At 35.2% G+C, this 14,726-nt stretch overlaps 1 protein-coding gene across 2 annotated transcripts in view; it reads left to right on the forward strand.

Moving 5' to 3' along the window:
• The window catches only part of NR1H4 (nuclear receptor subfamily 1 group H member 4), a 34,063-nt gene that overhangs the window by 2,607 nt on the left and 16,730 nt on the right, over nt 1–14,726 (forward strand). The window contains exons 2-8 of one of the 2 annotated variants that reach the window (XM_087968161.1): nt 738–860; nt 3,912–3,983; nt 6,218–6,574; nt 7,687–7,827; nt 10,730–10,863; nt 12,608–12,706; nt 13,315–13,414. In XM_087968161.1, the coding sequence (XP_087824287.1) occupies nt 776–860; nt 3,912–3,983; nt 6,218–6,574; nt 7,687–7,827; nt 10,730–10,863; nt 12,608–12,706; nt 13,315–13,414 (988 nt within the window). In that variant the 5' untranslated portion in view covers nt 738–775. Of the gene's footprint in view, nt 1–737; nt 861–3,550; nt 3,669–3,911; nt 3,984–6,217; nt 6,575–7,686; nt 7,828–10,729; nt 10,864–12,607; nt 12,707–13,314; nt 13,415–14,726 lie in introns of those variants that run through there. The other variant, XM_087968162.1, reaches the window with a different exon arrangement.

Here is a 14,726-nt window from a genome sequence, read left to right on the forward strand (position 1 = left end):
TTCTAATGTCCAACACAATAGTTCCAGTAACTTTGCATTTTCCAATACTTTGATGTTTGACTGTGAGACACCTTAAATACATGGGTGAAGGCTAATAAATGCAGTGAATAGATGAGTTTGTTCAAAGTGTGGAATATTTCCACCAAAATATGAATCTGTTTGAAGTATGTTATACCAGTATGGACTAAGCATCTGAGGAAGTAAGCAACAGCTCCTGAAAGGTTATTATGTTTAAATAAAATGTGTCAGAAAAGTGCTACCAAATTCCTAATTTTTTGGCTATCATAGTCTAAAACAGCTCTCTTTCAACACTGCCCACAATAGCAGTAACTGAGAATGCCTTCATGGATAATGGCATATGGATTGTGGATGGAGAAAGACTAAATGAATATCTCACAGTAACGCTTTCCAGTATGAGTTTAGGCAGGTATATCCATTTTAAAAGTCTCTTAGCTTGAAAACAATCACATTATAGTATTACCACATGGAAGACGGTAAGGCTTGTTTTTGTTTGCTGTCAAATCCTAACCAAGGTTCTAAGAATTATTAAGACAGACTTATTTGATAAAATTAACATCTGATAAATTTAATATTTGTAGATATCCTTTAAGTATTGTTCCAAGGGCTCCAGTCACAATTGCTATAACAATAAATTTCTTTTTCCATAAGCATTCAACTTTGATCAGCAAGTCCCAGTATTTTGTATTTTTTTAAACTAATAATATTATTTTTATTAGGTTTCATCGCTATTTGAAAATCTTCCATTAAAGATTCTATGGCATCGGAGATGAACTTGATCAACCATCACCAGCTACCTTCAGCAGATGGATTTTCTCTTTCTGAAGGTCCTAATTTATTTGGTAAATCAGAACTTACATTGATAGAAATACAATATTTATAATGAAAGAACGCTAACAGAGAGTCTGGTCCAGTGGTTAAGGCACCAGCCTAGAAAGCAAGAGACAGTCAATCTAGTCCCATCTTACTCATGAAAGACAGCTGGGTGACCTTGGGCCAGTCACTCTCTCTCAGCCCAATCTACCTCCCAGGGTTGTTGTTGTTCTGAGGAAAATAGGAGGAAGGAGGTATGTTGGATATATTCACCACCTTGAGTTATCTGTAAAAAATAATAATGGCGGGATATAAATAAATAAATTTCTCTTAACCAATTGACTATTTTTAGAAATGCCCCCAGTTAGTTTTTGTCAATGCTATAAAATGAATCAATAATAACTCAGTAAATAAATAAATAAAATGAAAGAAAATAAGGCAATTCAGTGGTAAAGGTTCCCCTCGCACATATGTGCTAGTCATTTCCGGCTCTAGGGGGTGGTGCTCATCTCCGTTACAAAGCCAAAGAGCCAATGCTGTCCGGAGTCATCTCCGTGATCATGTGTCCGCATGACTAAACGCTGAAGATGCATAGAACACTATTACCTTCCCACCAAAGTGGTCCCTATTTTTCTACTTGCATTTTTACATGCTTTTGAACTGCTAGGTTGGCAGAAGCTGGGACAAATAGCAAGAGATCACTCCATTACGTGGTGCTAGGGATTCAAACCGCTGAACTGCCAAACTTTCTGATCAACAAGCTCAGCTTCTTAGTCACTGAGCCACCACGTCATGCAATAGGAGAACTCATATACTGTATAGCAGGAATGTCGAACTCACGGCCCACGGGCTGGATGCATTACACGCTGGCCACCCCATCCCCGATTTAGCGAAGGGGAAAAAAGTCACGGTACATCACATGAGGACGTGACACCCCTGCTGTATAGAAAAAGATCCCAGTTTGTGTCCTTCACTACAAAGTTCCTGTCTGAAATCCTGGATTATAAGTATCAATCAGGCTTTGCTCAGTATAAAAAAGGTTACAGTCTAATTACTGAGCATTCAAGAACTCAGACTCCTCAGCTGTTTAACCATTCTATGGTTCTTGGTGCTCTTTGAGCTTGGTGGTTTTCTTGGAAATATTTTGTTAATGTTACCTAATTTGGCAATGAAACATCCGAACGAAAACGACTAAGATCAGCGAGTACCAAGGACCCCACTTATGTTTAACCCTGAATTTAACCTTGAGCCACAAGTATTCTCTTCAATCAATTCTGTGCTTCAACCAATTTTATTTCTTGACCCTGTCAAAATGTCTTTCCCCATCATTCAGCAACATTTACATTTAGTCAAAGTATATATCATGTGAGAAATTAACAAATTCTTGTGTAAGTTTTCTTTTCTTTTGTTTGAAAATATACTTATAGATGAAAGAATGTGGTGATCTTGTCGATGGGGAAGATGGGAGGGGATGTTAACTGTTTTTCCTTTGCGATTCTTCTGCATTCTTTCATTGTTTGTCTTATTTCTTCTCTCTGCCTCTTCCCCTCAGCTGTTTATCTTTCCATCTTCCTCATACTTCCTTTAATCTGTCTGTCACAGCTTCTGTTTTCAGCTGTCAGCATATAAGGGCATCCCATTAACTTAGCCAAAAGATAAGAATAGATGGGTTTTGCAAGCAATGAGCAGGTGGCATCAGGTTTAGAATAGAAAAGATTTTCTAAGAGTGTATAAAATACAATCTAGTAAAATAGTTTGAGTAAATAGTGATTTTTTTCATATATTACATTGTTAGCATTATTTGGACATATATCTTCAACAAATCAGCTATATAGTAAAGTAATAATCTTTATTTTTGCCATGGTGATCAGTAACTCCTCAGTATTCCTCACCATGTTTTTCTGAATGCTGATTATTTTTGGTAGGAGTTAAATTCTCCCTCACCTTTTGTCAGTGGCAGGCAGCTAACATGGTATATTCCCACATGGCAGCAGATCACTCTGCTTGGATTCAGAACCATTGGCCAGTGAGATGAGAGGAGCCCAGCTGGTAGCAAGACTGTGTTGCACAAAAAGCTGATTGGAACATATTGATGGCCAGCAACAGCATAAAGCATTTGGCTAACTTGAGACATGATGAAAAGCTCCCAACCCTCCTCCAGAATTCCCTTCCTTATAAATTATATTTTTAATACAGAGGTGATTCTCCCAATGGACCTCTTATCTTGAGGGGAGGGGGAAGAATAACATGTGTTTCCCCATGAGGCAAAGAGCACTCCTTCTCTAGAAACAACTCTGGCAAATCCAAGAGGAAAACATAATTTGATATCAAGCAGTCGACCTATTTACAACCCTGTCATATTGACTTGCTGGCTGTTACAATGAGGCATCTTGATGAAGCAGTTCATTTCCCACAGCAGTTTTAGTAATGGTTTCAGTTTTATATTATTATTTTTTCATTGTGATTATAACATATTGGTTGATTGGCTTATTTTATCAAGCAGTATTTTTATAATTCATTAGAAAAACAAGAAATAATACATAAGAAATAATACAGCAGGCAAGCCTATAGTTATGAATGCAATTTTTCTAAATGTCACCAAATTGGGCTGGACAGTTGTAGTAGCTATTTTTTCAACTTATTTCTCATGATAAAGTTAATCAGTAAACTGTGTAACCTCTGCCCTACTGTTTCCTTGGCTGGTCTCAAAGGAAGTTTTACTTATCATTTGTGATTAGAGGTTTGGAAGTTAAGAAAGCAGAAGAAAAACCATATTATAAAGTTTTAAAAAAATCAGGAACTCTGCTTAAATTGTCAAACTGGTATGCTCTTAAAAGGTAAGATATCGTGCCAATTTACTCATTTGCTATTCTTAATACTAAATAAGATCATTTTATAGCATTTATAATGAAACCATGCCTAGACTCTGAAGTTTATAACCTAAGACATCCAAATACGATTATTTCTTTTTGTATGTATAACTAATTCAGCTTGGAACTACCTACCTTGGAGCTTTCTTACTCTACACAATAATTTCTAATATGGTGATTTTGGTTCTTCTTATTTTTGATTTGTAGTAGACCAATCTTCTCCTTCCTGGTGTCCTCCAGATGTATTAGACTACAGCTGTCATCTTACCCCAATCAGCATAGGTAGGTTGAAAATACTCTAAAACATGTAAAGTTATTGGTTTGGGAAATTGAAATATAATATTAAGACTCAAGTATATTAATTTCTGATAATTTGATACCACAACATTACAGTTGTGAATAATATTGTGATTAATAAGGAAAAGGTTTCCCCTATCCAGTCATGTCTGACTCTAGGGGGTGGTGCTCATCTCTGTTTCTTAGCCAAGGGAGTCAGCATTATCTGAAGACACTTCTGGGGTCATATGGCCAGCATGACTATACACCGAGACATACAGAATGATGTTACCTTCCCACCTAAGTGGTACCTATTATGCATGCTTTTGAACTGCTATGTGGGTAGGAGCTGGGGCAAATAATGAGAGCTCACCCTGTTGCACAGCACTTGGATCTTGAACCTGGCCACGACCCCAAATTGTGATTGATATTATTATCATTATTGCAATGGTTATTTGATTTAAAAAGGATAACCAAGATCATATACTAACTAGGTAAAACTTGTATTTGTTACATAATCTTCTTTAATGAATTAATACATTAGGAGCATTTAATGGTTCTTTAGAAATCAGTCAATCTTTCTTTTGCAGTCCATAGCTTACTCTGAAAAGTGTTCTTTATGTACGCAAATGATGTAACAAAGATTTAAAGTTTTAAATATGACCAAGATCAGATCAGAAATAATCTGATTTGATATTGCTTGAAGAAATTTGCATCTGTTAATCCTTGTAATGCCACTATGTAAGATTTATAATTAACTATTGAAATGTTGTATTTAGCAAAGCTACTAGTTTCAATGGCTTTTTAAAGTATCAGATAAATTTAAGGAAGACAGAGATAGAATGTGAATTATTTAGTAAAAACAGAATATTACAGCTTTCATTGAAAAGAAAAATAACTGTAAGAAAGCAGTGATTTCAGATTTTCAGCACTGTACTTTTAAAATGGTTCCTATAAATATTTATACTGAAAACTGAATACAGCAACTGTTTTTGCACTGAGTCCACTAAAAACATTTAATCATAATTTCAAACTCACTGACTCTGTTCACACAATACAAGCACAATAACCACATTGGAATCTAGCAGTATTTATATGTGATTTTTATCAGCAAATGTACGCACACAGTCTTAGCAACTGACTGTTCAATATTTAGAATCATATAAACACACAACCATTTCTATTTCACTATGTAAATATATTTGGGGTAGGAGTGGGAGGGACAGGGAAAGAGGGAAGCTTTTCTTTGGAAAGCTAAGTAGTCTCTCACCTAGGCAGAAGAGGAGAAAAAGAACAGTCTCCATCACATCTTTCCCTTCTACTTTTAAAGAGTGCCTTCTATATGGAAAAGCAGGCCTCTGAATCCTGGGGAAAAGTTTCATATGCAGTATAGAAGTTGTTCCACAGTCCCTACCACAGCCCTACAATCCACCACTAATTGGCATATGTGTTGTATATGTGTAGTCCCCTCATGCGGCATATACAACTTCTTCCTACATAAAGTTTATATATACACCCACAGACGCCCAACCAAATCTAAAAAGAATGAGCATGTTAAGGGGATCCAGCAAAGTTAATGAGAAAAAAGAAACACATTAATTTTTTTAAAAATGTATGTTGTAGATCCAATACTGTAAAACAGTGGCCCCAACCTATTGGGCATCAGGGACTGGTTCTGTGGAGAGAGGTTTTTCCGCGGACCCGACAGGGGCGTGGTTTCATGTGCTGCCTGCATCCGTGGATGGGACTTTGCTTGTTTGCGTGGTCTGGTTTCTGGCATGCTGCAGCCCAGTGTCAGTCCATGGACTGGAGGTTGGGGACCCCTGCTGTAAAATCTCAGTTTAATAGAACACTCAGGGGGGAGTATCTACTAATGTGAAATGTCTATTAAATTCATATCTGTCATTTTCATCAATATCCATAATCTGTATGTAATTGACAAAACCACTGCCATATTCAGTAAAAACTCAGTATAAAGGGCAACATCCTTATTTAATCTATAAAATCAGGGAGCTGTCTAAATGAAGTATGCATCCACTTCATATCACAAATTTGTTAATCCAAGGTCTCACTATAATTAGACCCACCTAAGCACACCGAGCAATTTCAGCTCAGGATAATTGAACATTAATATACACTGCAAGGATGTACAACAAGAAGAAAATGACAATGATTATTTTGAATGAAAATAACTGTTCCTGGAAGATTGACTTAGAAATATATCTTGTGTTCTTATTGAGGTATACATCCGGATCCAATGATTTCTGCAGTGAAAGATACTGATGTGTCATCCTACTCACAGTACAACACTATGCATTTTTGCCCAATGCAACCTCCAATCACATTACCACCTTATTATTCAAGTGTTAGTCTTTATCCTCCACAATCTGAAGAATGGCATTCTCCTGCAATGTATGAACTTGGAAAAATGCCCTCTAATAACTTACAAACCAAGGAGACAGATCTGGTAGACATTCCTGTAGCCAAGAAATCTCGAGTGGGTCTACTCTCTGGAAGAACAAAAGAGCTGTGTGTTGTCTGTGGTGACAAGGCCTCTGGGTACCATTATAACGCCCTGACTTGTGAAGGCTGCAAAGGTAGGAAAAGTTTTTTAAAATAGAGCAAACTATTTATATAGAATTCATCTACTTATCTAAAGGTAGAGTCATTGTTCAGATCTTCTCAACCTTGGCAACTTTAAGACCCCTCTTCCCCCCCCCCAATTCTGGGAACTGATGTCTACATACCTTAAAGTTGCCAAGGTTGAGAAATACTGTTTAGATTCATAAATGTCTGTCAGTAGTATTACCATGATAAGGTTGTGTGATTACAGATAGGTCAACAGATGGAACTATGTGACAAGATCATTCACTGTTTAACAAAAGGTTCAGAAGTAGGTTTGCTTCACTATCAAGTCAGGAGGGCACAAAGCTCCCAACCCTCCAGGGCAGGTGTTTTGATCTTATAATTCCATTCTAGTGCATTTATCTTGCTAGCACTAGAAAATTTCCTTACCTGGAATAGCTTTTGTATTTAATTATCATGCAATAATCTGGTACAACTGTCTACTCCATATGTCATACAAGTGAAAGATTGAGAGATGTGTGCTCCATATATCACATATATATATCACATATATATATATCACATATATAGAGAGTGTGCGCTGGGAAGCTGAGCTTCCAGTTTCTGGTGCTCCCGCGCACATATGCCATGGAGCTGCTCTTCCTGTTTCTGGCACGGGTGCACATGCTCCCATTTCAGCACTCAGTGCAGAAAAGGTTCACCACCACTGCCCTAAGCCAAGGCCAACAAATTTACATTGCAATGAAATACAACATGCAATGCAGTACAACATGTAAGCCAAACTGGTTCAAATAGCATGATAAACCACCATGACTTAGATGCAGTATACTGTGTGTATTTCAGCCTATGCAGTTGGTAAACGATGGCTTATGGGTTAACAAAATATGTAAAGTTGACTATAACTTAGTATGACATATGAACCCACTTAGATGATAACAGAATATGCAATATTTGAGAACTAACCGATTATACTCAAGTTAGAAATTCAGCCTAGATAAAACTTTTACTGTGATCTATAAAACACATTTGTGCAACTAGAAGCATCTTAAGTTAGTGGTATTCATATAGTAATCATTTTAGTATTGGTTTTAAATCTGAAATATTATTTTGCATATATCATCAGGTTTCTTCAGAAGGAGTATCACTAAAAATGCTGAATACAAGTGTAAAAATGGAGGAAACTGTGAGATGGACATGTATATGAGGAGAAAGTGTCAGAAGTGCCGTCTACAAAAGTGCAAAGCAGTAGGAATGCTGGCAGAATGTATGTACACAGCTATTTTCATTTTTTAAATATAATATAGGGGCTATAGATGGTTAGGAAAAGATAATATGATCTTTTAATTCATCTGTTTAGGAAAAAAAATGAAGATCAGATTCATTGTTTGTATTCTACTTAACTAACATTAGACTTATAATTGTATTTTTAAATTTTACTTTCTTGGCATGTGTTGTGTTTTGTAAACATGCAAGGGTAGGATTCAAGCTGTTGGATCTTTCCTACTGGTAGCTTCAGCTATTTTAGCATAATTGCAGGATCAAACCAGTTTAAGCTCACACCGGAAATTAATCTACTCTGAATTTTTAATATGCCTCTCCAATCTGATCCCACAAGATGCTATATCAACTCTCATGCTTTGCAGAAAACAATAGACTGTATTAGCATTTCAGAATTAATGAAAAAAATATACTATAATTGATCCCCTTATGCTGTCAGTTTAAAAGCAAAGATCTTGTTATATGCCTTCTCTGCCCTTGGTGCTCAAGCAGGCAAACAAATGAGGCTGCCACAGTAGTCAGACCCCTCAATGAATTTGTAAGCTTGCCATAAAAATAAGCTTTCTTAAAAATAAAGTCAGGTTGTTCCAAGAGAAAGAAGGAATGTGTGTATCTTCAGTACTAATTTTGTATCTGATAAATAAAAATAAACAGGAAAAAATAGGGCAACGTAACTAATGCTGCCCAAGGAAATGGAAACTTTCAAACCAGCTGGCCATTTTCTCAGATAGTCTTGAGTGAAGCAAAGGCCAGCAATAAGGCACTGTGACTTAAATCTCCCTCTGAAATGGAAACTTGTACTTTGTTACTATGAGAGTCATATAACTCATAATTTAAACATAAGCAGATTCTTGTAAAGTACAGGAATGAGAACATCATGCAAGCTGTAACTACCTCTGAATAAGGAGTGGTGCTGTTCATTTTTAATTTAAAAATAACCTTCAAGGTTTGCCGGATAGTTAAACTTGTAACTTTTTTGTAAATTGACTTTAAGCAAAGTGATCTCTTTGAAATTAACATTGCCTTGGACTTTGAGCCTTTACTCATAAGAAAGTACTGCAATTATTCCTGTAAAATGTTGCTATACTGCAAAAAAGGTGGGCAATCTTGCGGTTTTTATTACTTTATTTGTGCATTCCTGAATCATCATGATCTAGTGATTACACAAGTTTTTGTGCAGTTAGAGATACGTTTCTAGCTCAGAAGTAGAAAGCGATCCTCACTCAAATCGGGTTCATGCTTTGTTGGAAAGACAAGCTTGTCATTGGAAATAATTCTGAGATTTTATTACATAGTTTAGAAGGATATATGACTGTTCTTGTAATACAATAAAACAAATAAAACAATACAGTAAAAATTGGGGGGAAATCTAATACAATAGAACCATTTGTCAGATATTTGCTGTTCTGTTCAGTACTGTTATTTAGAACAAGAGACATCCACCTGAATATGTGAAATAAGCTATCTGGCCCTGGTATATGTATACCATGTGTTTTCTGGTTCATGGATATGCGGAAATGTCTTTTTCCTCTAGCATATGAAGCAACTGTCACTCTTTGATAGTATTCATAATGTGATTTACATTAAACACATCTGGAGAATGCCAGTTTGCTGAGGGCCCGGTGCTGAAACCATCAAAGTCAGCACTAAGTCTAGTGCCTATGTTGTGGTTCTAAATGCGATTTTAATCTTTAGAGATATTATGTGGAATTGTTATTTTAATCCCTTAAATTTCCTTTTCTTTCAGTAATAGAGGAAGTTTGATTTCTATGTTGCATGATTTTACAATATACAGGATATTAAAACTATTCATTGCTGAATTAAGCATTTTCATAGATATCTTCCTCAACAATATTTAGTCTCTTTTATTCATTGTCCCAAGTGAAAAAATGTATATGTATACACACACACAAAAGTATTCCATTTGTTATGGTTGCTATAGTCCTGCATCATCATTTCTGTATTCTTGGACAGCAGTATTTTATCTTCTTAAACTGATATAGTAAGATTGAATTTTTAATATTCTGAATAGAGAAGTTGGCTATATTCCTTTGAACAATTGTATGGGAGGAATGACATAGATCCAGCTTTGGCAATAACTTTACAAATATATTTTCACCACCATGTTTCAAGTATTAATAGACAAAACAGATAATTTTCTGAAATAATGTCAGTAAGTGAATATCTCCTCAATTTTACTGAGAATGTATTTTTGGAATTGTCTAAGTTTTAATATAATATGTAGAACAGGCTGTCAAACTGCTGGCCCACGAGCCAGATACGTCATACACAGGCCACGCCCCCCCCAGCTCCACAAAGGCAAAAAGCATCGCAATACATCATGATCCGGGCCATAACATGATCGAGTTTGACACCTGTGATCAGTGGTGGGATTCAAATATTTTTTACTACCAGTTCTATGGGCGTGGCTTGGGGGAGTGACAGGGGAAGGATACTGTAAAATCTCCAGTCAGAGGTAGTATTTGCCGGTTCTCTGAACTACTCAAAATTTCTGCTACCGATTATCCAGAACTGGTCAGAACCTGTTGAATACCACCTCTGCCTGTGATGTAGAGTGATAGGAAGGATCATCCAGCAGCATTTGGAGACATATGATCCTAGTTGCTAAACCAACTTTGTCTAGGAATGGATGTAGTTGCACCCACCCCTGGACAATTTTACCTGAACATATGAATTAATAAAAAAAGATGCTATAGGAGATTGTAATTGCACATGAGCCTTTATTTGTTACTTTGGGGATTACCAACATAAGTGTCATTTACCAACTGATAAATTGTCAAATTACCAACTGATTTGATAAATTGTCAGATTATCAACTGGTAAGTGTCAGTTGTCCAAATTATATGCATTCACTTTCTAATATTCAGGTTTGTTAACCGAAATACAATGCAAGTCAAAACGACTAAGAAAAAATACATCACAGCCCCCAGAGGAAGCTATTAGTGAGGATCTCGAGAGACCTGACCTGAAGAAAGTGTCATCTACAACTAAATTCTATAAGGTAATAAAATTACTGTAGCATTTCATCAATCCTTTGATACATCTAGTAAGTATGGAAAACTGAATAACAATTCTGACAAGCAAATTTCTATCTTATAGAAAGATGAGCTTTTAATAACACAAATAAGTAAGTCTTCTGTTTAATTCTACAGCAGTGTTTCTCAATCTTGGTCCACAGACCACTGGGGGCTGTGATTTCACCACAGGGGGGTCCACGAAAGCTTAAAGAAATCTTTTGATTTAAATCTTAAGTCTTGGGGGTCTATGGCCATAGTCCATGGCCACAAAACATATTTAAAAGGAACAGTAGTGAAGAAAAGGTTAAAAACCACTGATCTAGAGTATTGATGCAATGACAGATGTGGCTAATTCATTGTAGGGGTTAAGCTGCCTGGCTAGAAATTGGGAGACCATGAATTCTAGTCCTGACTTAGGCACAAAGTAAGGTGGGTGACCTTGAGCCAGTCATTCTCTCTCAGCCCCAGAAAGCAGGCAATGCCAAACCACTTCTGAAATCTTGCCAAGAAAATTGCAAAGACTAGTCCAGACAATTATCAGGACTCTAAGGTACAAGAAAGAAAGAAAGAAAGAAAGAAAGAAAGAAAGAAAGAAAGAAAGAAAGAAAGAAAGAAAGAAAGAAAGAAAGAAAGAAAGAAAGAAAGAAAGAAAGAAAGAAAGAAAGAGTAAATATTTACAGGTCTGGCATGTTTTATCTTGGTAGTAACAGGTGTTCCCATCACATACACATAGTTTGTATAGCATATGATTTTACTACTGTTCTGTTCTATATTTTGTATTCTGATATGGACTAACAACTAATCAATGTATTACTATTGTTACTAGCTTGATATAGCCTTGAGTTCCTTGCAAAAATATTTATATCTAAGATTATTGAAAATATGCATTTATTATTTTATTTTGCATATATACAGGTAGTTCTCGAACTATAACTGCTCATTTAGTGATCATTCAAAGTGTGGTACTTATGACTAGTCCTCAAAGTTCATATGGTCACAATCTAGGCACTTGGCAACCCACTCACACCTATGGTGACTGCAGCATTTGGAAGTCACTGGTCATCATTTTCAACCTTCCCTGCTGGCTTCCCACAGCAAAGTCAATGGAGAAGATAGAAGAGAAGGTTGCACATCACTCCCATCAGTTGCTTTTGCCACTTTTTTCTCCCCAAATGCTTATGGAGTATGAAATCTCAGGGATCTCATACTCAGTAGCACCACTCCACCAGATCCACCCTTCATAGCACTTTCCATAGCCCTTACCAGTCCATCTACATTTTATAGGATCTACCTACAGCCCCAGCCAACCCATCAACCACTTGTGGCCCCTTCCTACTTGCCTATACTTATAGTACTATCCCATTGTACACAGACACCCCACAGCACGAACATGGCCCCTCCTCCCTGTGCACTGTTTGGCTGGGCCTCCAACCTCTTCTCACTTAACAACCTGCATGGTTCTGGGAACTACAATGGCAACAGAGACTGCTGGGATTGCTATTGCTAAATAACACAGTCATGTTCTGTTGCATTTTATGACTGTATCGTTTAGTGATGGAAATTCTAGTTCCAATTGGTGTAAGAGGACTGAGGACTATCTATAATGCAAAAGTAAATGATTCCATTGTATTATTGAAATCAGGAAAGATGCTCAAAGGTGTGTAGTTAAATCTAAATATGAAGTAGAAAATCATGCTCAGTTACGGTTTAATTTTTTTGCCAGTATAGGAGAAAGTAAAATTAAGCCCGGAACAACAGAATCTTCTTCGTTATATAATGGATTCCTATAATAAACAGCGGATTCCTCCTGAAGTTACCAAAAAACTTGTAAGTATACATGCTTTCTCTCTCATAGAATGATTTAGTGATCAATATTTTTGGCTTAAAGTAGTGTGAAAAAGTGTCAATAAACAGTAGGGGTTTAGTGGCTATTTTGACACCTCTGTACCATATTGGCTACAAAATTTAATGGCCATTAGGTGGCAACAAAGTTTAAAAAGAAAAAAAAACCTTTTAACTTGTAATTATTTGGGCATCCTCTGAATTTTTGCAGTCTAGCTGAAGTACTGCTATTTATATGTAGTCTGGTCCAGCATGAAGTGAAGGCATAGAATTTGGATACAGATCTCCTAACAAGCAGAACAGAAAGTTTTTAATCTATTGTACAAAAAGTTGAATGTGCAACATCCTCTATTTTCCATCTACAGTGTATAAGATTATGACACTTTTAAACTGCTATACTGTCTCTATCTGTTTCATTTTCTCTTATTGTTGTCTAAAATAATCATTTTTCTGTAATATTCATACTTTAATAATTTTCAACTGTTTTATATTTAACCCTATACATTTCAGATAATTGTTAAAGAAAAATTAATAACTCATTCCTATTTTTTATGACTAGTTATAATTAATGATTATTTTGTTTTGATTATCAGTTACAAGAGGACTTCAGTGCAGAAGAAAATTTTCTTATTTTAACAGAAATGGCCACTAGCCATGTTAAAATCCTTGTGGAGTTCACTAAAAGGTTACCAGGTAATGAGATGTTGAATAAGTTTGGTCAAATTCTATTTTTAGTCAGAGAGATTTTTTTTATTTTATATTGCTTTAATCCTCCTAATCTAATTAATACTCAAGACACCTAATAAAATAGTTTAAAAATAAAAAAATAGAAAGTAAAAGGCAACAATAATATTAATAACTTTTAAAATTAAATAACTGATGAAAGTTGTTTTATAGATTTTATAAATACTGAGGGGGGACATAAATTTCAGGATGACAACCATCTTAAATTCAATGCTTCTGCTTAATAGATTGGGGAATTGTATATCATATAATTTTTAACTATTAGGAACTTGTGGATCAACAGGTGTTGTGGCATATTCCTCCAATCCTTAATAATAAGTTTTAAATACAAGACTAAGCCCTTAAAAATTAGAGGGAGACAATAAACAGCAAAAGAGTGATTAAACCTTTGCTTTTAGAAAATTACAAATGGTCCAGATAAATTTGAAATATATTTTTGGAATTAATTATAAGAATTCTTATCATAGGAAAGTGTCTTGAATTCATCTTTTTTTTTTAAAGGACTTTAAAAATTGGATACTAGAGACAATTAGAAGAAACCACATAGTGAGATTGTCTTTAAAAAAATATTATGGAAGAGGAACCAATTTTATTTGACAATAGTGAGACTGACTTGAAAGTGAATTTAAATATGACAGGCTACAAGAATGATGTAGAAGAAGATATTACACTGGACATACAGAAGGCTGATAGCCTAATAATTAAAAGGGACATGCAAATAACGAACCAAGAGAATGACTTGGATAATTTTCCTAGATTGGATTTATAAAGGATTTCTTGATTTAAAAATTTTATGAAAAAGGAAAAATAAAAAAATGAAAAGAAATCAAGTTCTAGGAATTATTTGAAGGGATTAAAGATAAATATTGTTAGAAGTAAAAAAGAAAGAATATAAAGATAGTTTATTTGATCAAGGTTAAAATAAATATATTCTTATCTCTTGTAACCCTTAATGGATTTTTAAGGACATCTGGATTGAAATGACATAGCTTTAAGGATTTATTTATAGATAAAAGATGAGATATGGAAAAAGGTAGGATTTGTTGTATCTTAACAGAAGGTGATAAATTATTAAAATTGTCTATAGTTTTGATGAAGAGGGAAGTCATATATTTCTTTTTTATTCTTATTCTTTCATTTTTCAGAAAGTGTCTGTACTTTCTATTTTTTCTTTTTCTTTTTTTTACTTTTTTAGTTTGTATTGTTGCAATGGTAATTTTTAATACAATTACTATTTTAAAAAAGAAAATAGGCAAAATTT

This window comes from Notechis scutatus, chromosome 6, assembly GCF_049901735.1.
Source record: "Notechis scutatus isolate UNSWTSFEM ecotype Mainland chromosome 6, rNotScu1.2, whole genome shotgun sequence".
Taxonomy (NCBI): Eukaryota; Metazoa; Chordata; class Lepidosauria; order Squamata; family Elapidae; genus Notechis; species Notechis scutatus.